General features: G+C 44.6%; 1 protein-coding gene across 1 annotated transcript in view; it reads left to right on the top strand.

Moving 5' to 3' along the window:
* Window positions 1-1,256: 1,256 nt before the first annotated feature.
* Window positions 1,257-6,982, top strand: part of LOC138955879 (uncharacterized) — a 6,082-nt gene continuing 356 nt past the window's right edge. Inside the window, exons 1-3 of the mRNA XM_070327391.1 lie at window positions 1,257-1,559; window positions 3,537-3,715; window positions 6,746-6,982. The exon at window positions 6,746-6,982 is cut by the window's right edge and continues 356 nt beyond it. Of these exons, the coding sequence (XP_070183492.1) occupies window positions 1,321-1,559; window positions 3,537-3,705 (408 nt within the window). The 5' untranslated portion in view covers window positions 1,257-1,320 and the 3' untranslated portion in view covers window positions 3,706-3,715; window positions 6,746-6,982. The remainder of the gene's footprint in view (window positions 1,560-3,536; window positions 3,716-6,745) is intronic.

Here is a 6,982-nt window from a genome sequence, read left to right as displayed (position 1 = left end):
GCAGCGTCTGACCATAGGCATAGTGGCAGCCGTCCTTGGTCGGTAAGGGAACGGGACCTAGAACGGATGTGTGGAATGCGGGTATGACAACTCAGTGTGTGAGAGCGCTACCGTTGCGTTACCGTTGTTTTAAGTTCCTTGAATGATGCAAGCGTTCCGTTACCGATGGGTTGAGGTTCCATTACTGTTCATTCTGATCGGGAGGGGAACGGCTAAACATTTGAACATGCAGCCCAAACTCAGCCGTCCCTACCGACCCTACGGTTCAAAGCAGTTCCGTTAACGATCAGTTACGTTTATTGCGGTTCTGTCCCGATCCCTCCCGTGCCCGCACCGTTCCTTGGTCGGTACGGGAACGGGATCTAGAACGGTTGTGTGGAAAAGGGGTATAAGACTCGACCGCTTGGCTTATGGTGGAGACAGCTGGAAGATCTCTGGATATAATTGAAGAGGAGTAGTCTTCCTTTTAGAAAATGTGTACTCTGCCTTGCTGGGTAAAGGGAGTGGAGGGTAAGGGGGTGGGGGTGGGTAAGCAAGGGGTAAGAGACGAAAGAGAAAACTGGACAGGGAAAAGTCACTGCCTGAAATATTCAATAAAGCCACACACACAAAAAAGAAATTACCACATATGCAGGTTTTCAATTCATATTTTTGCAAAGTATCTGCACAAGCATTTGTGCCTCTGTGAGTATGTTCGTGGCTGCTTTCATGGGGTGCCTGTATCCTCAGGAATTTGAGGATTTCTTTTATCTCTCTTTTTCTGACACCGTTGATTTAACGTCATTTTTACAGGACAGTTTTTTTCCTTTCAGTTATAAGTTGTAGTAGTTAGACCTTATTGTTTTAGGACAAGTACAGCTCGTTCACTAGTAGCAAAGACTCACTCAGTCCGTCAGTGTGCCTGAGTGTGTGTGATGGGGGGGGGGGGCTCTCCCGTGACCGGCCACCTGCAATGTACGGACAGGTTTGCACTGGCCCAAGGGTGTCCGTTCATGAGAGGGACTGCTGTAACAGCAAAACTAGTGTGAAACATAAGTAATCAATTTATCCACTTGACTATAATTATTCACAACAGGGACCTATCACTCTTCTTTGCATGTTTTTATGCCTACGGATTTTCAAATACTCTGCAACACATGTAGGCTAACCCAAATTCAACATGTGCCCGTACAATACTGCTTCTTTTATGAAAACATTGCTTCGGCCATGTTGATTTTAATCAACCAATTTTCTTGTCTCTATCTCTCACTAGCTGGCGCACAGCTCAGCGAACTGCTGTCTTCCTTTAACCCTGGCTCCGGTGCAGGAGCCGCCAGTAACATGGTCAACAGCAATGGCATGGTGAGCGGCGGCGGAATACTGGGCAGCAGTAACCAGGGCGCTGGCAGCCCGCTCAACACTGTCCAGGCTGCCTCCGTCGACCCGTACGGCACGTGCAAACAGCACGAGGCTCAGACTCTCTTCAACAACTGTCTGATGGGCTGGGGTTGGCGGAACATGGGCGTCTTCAACTACCTGCGCACACAGCCCACATGTCGGGCTGAGGCCTTCTACTGCAGGTGAATGATTCGGTCCTGGACTTTCTGATGGTCATGTAACATGTTTTGTCTTAAACTTTATGCCTGTCCCTCTTTTCTTCCTTTGCTGCATATCCGGCTTTTTGTTAAAGTTGAGGCAGCACTGTCACACCCTCATTTTTCAACCAAATTGATTGAAATTTTGATTAAGCAATGCCGTTCGACAAAGTCCGGACTATGGGATTGCATTTCAGCTTCGAATATTACAAATTAGGTAATTAGTTTGCTCAAAGTTGTCATATAAATAAAGAGAATAATAAAGAGAATAATAAAATAAATTAAAATCAAATTTTCAGAAATGATTGCATTGTATTCCTCATTTTCTCCTGAATTCAAAAATGTATAGATATGTTATGTTTACTCTAATAATGTGCTCAGAATGAAAGAAAATAGGTTCAGTAAGTACTACGGACACGTGCTTCGCGGCGGCGAGCGTGACCCGTCTCGGTCTTCGGTATGGTTAGCCGAGACTATCTGAATGCAGTCTCGGGGATGATTGGTTTGTGGTGTTGATCTTGACTAAATGTTTTTATATCGCTTCACGCGACTTGTTCTCTTATTGTTGCGGAGGCAGCCTACCTGTGTTGGGGCCCTCGAATGTCGCGATCTTGGACTGAGTTCGGGATTATGGATTCAGGGTTTATTTGTGTATTTATATCAATATCAATATCAATATCAATATGAAGCTTATATAGCGCGTATTCCGTGGGTACAGTTCTAAGCGCTTGTCGAAGAGTTGTCAACACAGGACTAACAAAGAAACTAACATCTACAGACGGACACGAACCCTATCACACACTAACAAACCCTAGTAAACAAACAACTGTTTAACAACAATGTACACATCAATAGCTAGGTCCAAACAAAATAAGATTAAGCACAAAGAAAACACCTCTCACAGAGCACAGCACAAGAATGTCTTTTGGGGCACAACACATCACGTCGAGCATGAAAGTCGCAGCCAGCTACGGGAAGAACTGAGTCTTCAACCTACTCTTGAACGCGTCAAGAGAGGGGCTCTGGCGAAGCTCAAGCGGCAGGGAGTTCCAGACGGAGGGGCCCGCGGAGGGAAATGCACGCTGACCAGCAGATGCGAGTTTCGAGCGAGGGATGTGGAGGCGGAGAGGGTCAGCAGCAGAACGAAGGGGACGGTCGGAGGGCTGGGTGTACAGGTCCAGGGAGGATTGAAGGTACTCGGGAGCAGAGTCGTTGAGACACTTGTAGACCAGAGTGGACAGTTTGTAGGAGATTCGGGTGTTGACAGGGAGCCAGTGCAAGGAGCGAAGTAGGGGGGTGATGTGGTCTCGCTTCGTCTTCCTCAACGTCAGCCTGGCAGCGGCGTTCTGGACTCGTTGTAGGCCATGAATGGATGAGGCGGGGAGGCCAGCCAGAAGGGAGTTGCAGTAGTCCAGACGACTGAAGATGAGGGAGACAACCAGCCTGACACAGGCGTCGTGGGTGAGGTAGCGACGGATGGAGGCGATGCGTCGTAGGTGGAAAAAGCAGGTCTTGATGATGAAGGAGATGTGTGTCTGCATGGAGAGAGTGGAGTCGAGAAAGACGCCAAGGCTCTTGACAGCAGGGGAGAATGGAACAGTCGCGTCATCCAGCTGCAGGTCGGTCACAGTGAGGGAAGCAATCTTCTGTCGTGTTCCAACGAGAAGGGCCTCCGTCTTCTCACTGTTCAGCTTCAGCTTGTTCTCAGTCATCCAGTTCTTGATGTCAGTGAAACAACTGGAGATGGATCCAAGCATTGACTGACTGACTGACTGACTGACTGACTGGCTTGCTCGCTTATTGACTGGCTGACTGGCTTGCTTGCTTGCTTACGGACTGACTGACTGACTGACTGACTGGTTTGCTTGCTTACTGACTGGCTGGCTGACTGGCTGGCTGAGTAACTGAGTTACTGACTGAGTGACTTACTTCTTACTTACTTTATTTCATTTCACACAATAGGGGAGTGGATTCGATGATCAAGTGCGTCAACTCCCAGCCTGTGCGTGTGATCAGCAACCGGTGCTGGTCCGGCATCAGGGGCACTCTCACCAAGATCCTCCTTTCCTTCGGGCCCTTTCATCTTTCTTCGTGCGGTCGCTGCCTTCATGCTTGCTTTGCGCGCGTGTGACAGTCTGCTGGTGAGGCTGGCGGTGGTGGTTGTGTTTGCTGAGGTGGTGGTGGTGGCGGTGGTAATGTGTGTGCATGCGTGTTTCAATTGGCGTGTGTGTGTGTGTCAGCGTGTAAACTGTTATCGCCAGCACGTCAACATTTCAAATTTTACATAATTTATCTCAAATTCAAAGGCTTTTATTTCAGAATAGTTCTGTTCTTCATTTATTGAACCAATTATATGAAAATCGAGCGAAGAAAAAAAACATTTAGCTAAACTATATGTCGAAGCCACTAATTGTAATCATTACCAATTAGTTTTTGTTTGTTTTTTGTCGACGGAATCTTACTGCCCGTTATTAACGCAGTAACCATCGCCACCTGTCTCAATACTACTCCAACTTGTCAGTTTGTTCTACTTGTTTGTCATTAATTAGAAATGTGTAAAAAATAAATCCAAAAACAAAGAGAATGCCAACGTTCCAAAATTCAGAATAACTGAGAGAAAAAAACAAGAAAGGTAATTTGTTGTAACGTTTGTTATTGACAAAACAATCCGTTACAATCACCGTAACAGTTAGTTACAGTTACGTTTAAGTTACGTAACGTGATTGTAACGTATTGTTTTGTCAATAACAAATGTTCCAACAAATTACCTTTCTTGTTTTTTGATTTTGTCAAAAATACAGTTTCATCATCATCATCATCATCATCCAACCGCGGAGGAGCTCGCTCTTCACACGGGGTCACAAGGCATACTGAAAATGAGGATCTCGATATATTCTCTTCACTAACCGCCCTCGATGATTTTTTCTTCTTCTTCTTCTTCTTCTTCTTCTTCTTCTGCTTCTCCTTCTTCTTCTTTTTCTTCGTCTTCTTCTTCTTCACCTTTTTGTACAAATAGGTCGGTTAGGTTTCACTCCGTCTGTTTGTTTGTTTGTTTGTTTGTTTGTTTGTTTGTCTGCACTTTGATCTCTGATGTTTGTGGACAACTGTACGCAAAAGTATTAGACGATTCTTTGACGCAACCAACCAGCTTGTGCACAGTCCAAAGATTTGTTTTATTTTGATTTATCACTTATCAGATAACTTAAATTAAAACACCATTATTTGTTTATGAAATTCTGCATATATCAAGGATTGTTTGCAGTAATGATTTTTTTTTTAATTTATATATATATATACCCTTACCCCAGAGTGAAACGAATCGTTGAAAAAAAGTGTTTGTTCAAGGGAGATAATTTGAAGCGAGTTAGGGGTTTTTTTGCAGTAAAATTGACGTGATTTCCTTCAAGGGACTATGCATTTTTCACAAAGTTTTGCACTTCCAGACTGCGCTGGGGTCTTGCGCTAGGATCAAATTTCTTTGCGATTTTCTATTCAAAGATGTTTTTACCGTTACCTAACAAGACACAGCAAAAACAATGGTTAGACATTTTTTTTTTGACAGTTCTTCAAAGAAAGAATAATAACAAGCTTGTCAAATGCGACTTGCGTTTTGACGTGCAAGCTTCGAAAACTCTTTACCTTCAAAGCAGAAGACAAACAGACATCTACATTTTCTTCCAAGGGACTGCGTTTTTCACAAAGTTTGGCAAAACTCAAAATTACTCCTGCACGCTTCCTTTTTCTTTTCATATCCAGCTGCTTTGGAGTATAGTAATACATTTCGATGCTTTTCTCAACATGTCAGTTCTCACATGCTAAACCGCGTGCACAGAAAATATGTTTTTACCCTTTCCGATTGTTCTTGTCTCATGGAGAGCGACATATGTGATTCACTTTTAGCTGAGAGAAAAATATTTTGTAATGATACATTCGTTGTTTGACACGAACTGTAAAAATACCATTTAGGACACCCAAAGTCACAGGCACTCGTCACGAGCGGGTCGGGATCAAAGTGGGCGGGGCCTGTGCGCTCACCATAACTTAGAAAAGACGACCGTCCATCACAAGTGACATCCAAGACATAAGTCATCTACCAGAACACAGGAGCTCCTGTGTACCAGAAGAACTTGGGTGTCCAAAATGTGACTGCAGACCACAGGAGCTTGTATCCAACCACCAGACCGGATGTTTATATATAATTTATAAATTTATGTCACTCCTAAATGGGATAGCCGAGACGTATCAGTAATGGCGGCCGCCATACACACGGTCCCAACACCCTTCTGCTATTCGAACAGATCTGAGATGACGACAGCTGAGTTGACGTCATATTCATAGAACCAAGGGAGACCACACTAGCCTGCTTTCCAACTGCCTCAACCGATCTGCTCAGATCTATTTTGGCAAAACCTCACAAGAGAAATATCTCCCACTGCTGAACACACACAAAATTATATTTGTAGGGGATTGTTTCGCTTGTCACTTTCGTGCTTTTTCTCGCCGGATCTCGCCTATCTCGAGAAATAAGCGTCAAACAGAACCAGCGCACATTGATTTGTCTAACTCTAACCTCCGTTTGTTCCGTGTTTGTCCATTTTTACACTGATGCATTCGTAGCTTGATGCACGAAAGGGGGCCTATCACAAGCGTTCCAGTTTCAAGGTACAGTTTCTCGAAATGTGGTAGTTGGTCCGTTTGTTTCTTTATTTCGTGCGCATGTATGTTGTCAGTCAAGGTCTTGCGCTGAGAATACTCCGTTTCTTGGGAATGTTTGAGATGATTATTTTCGACTCGTGCAACTTCAGACTAAGACCGTAAACCTAACAGGTTTGCTCTCGCGGTATAAGTAAGGTCTAGTAAGGTATTTATGCTTTTCATCAGCAACGGTAGAATTATTTTTCTCTCTCAGTAACGCTGTATTAAATTAAACAAGTCTCACAGGATAAAGGTTCCAGAAAAAGACTCATGATTGCTTGGTCGACCTGTGTGTGTCTGTGTCTGTCTGTCTGTCTGTCTTCCGTCTGTGGGTGGGTGCCGCTTGCTTGTGTGTCCCGGCTTGCGTGTGTGTTTGTCAGTGTGTCTATGTGTTTCGTACACGAGTGCGTTTGATGGCAGACAAGCGTGACTCGGTCTCCGGCCTAATATCTTTGCTTTTCCAAAACCTGTTTCAGATGCCGCCACGTGCTTCCAAAAACATCCCAAAACCCAGACCCGTTGCCCTGAAAACATTGAAACAGCTGATAAAGAATGGCAAGGTAGTTCGTACGGGAGCCACGAAGAACCCAGAACGACGTTATTCAGAGTACAGTCGAGACAAGAAATACAGAGGATGCTGGATGCTGTACGCAAGGACGATCAATCAGATGAGAGGGGAGGATCGGCTTTTAAAACTTAACAGAGGCCAGCTG

Source organism: Littorina saxatilis, linkage group LG2, assembly GCF_037325665.1.
Source record: "Littorina saxatilis isolate snail1 linkage group LG2, US_GU_Lsax_2.0, whole genome shotgun sequence".
NCBI lineage: Eukaryota > Metazoa > Mollusca > Gastropoda > Littorinimorpha > Littorinidae > Littorina > Littorina saxatilis.
The sequence above is the reverse complement of the archived record's forward strand: the minus strand, read 5'-3'. Positions and strand labels throughout refer to the sequence as shown.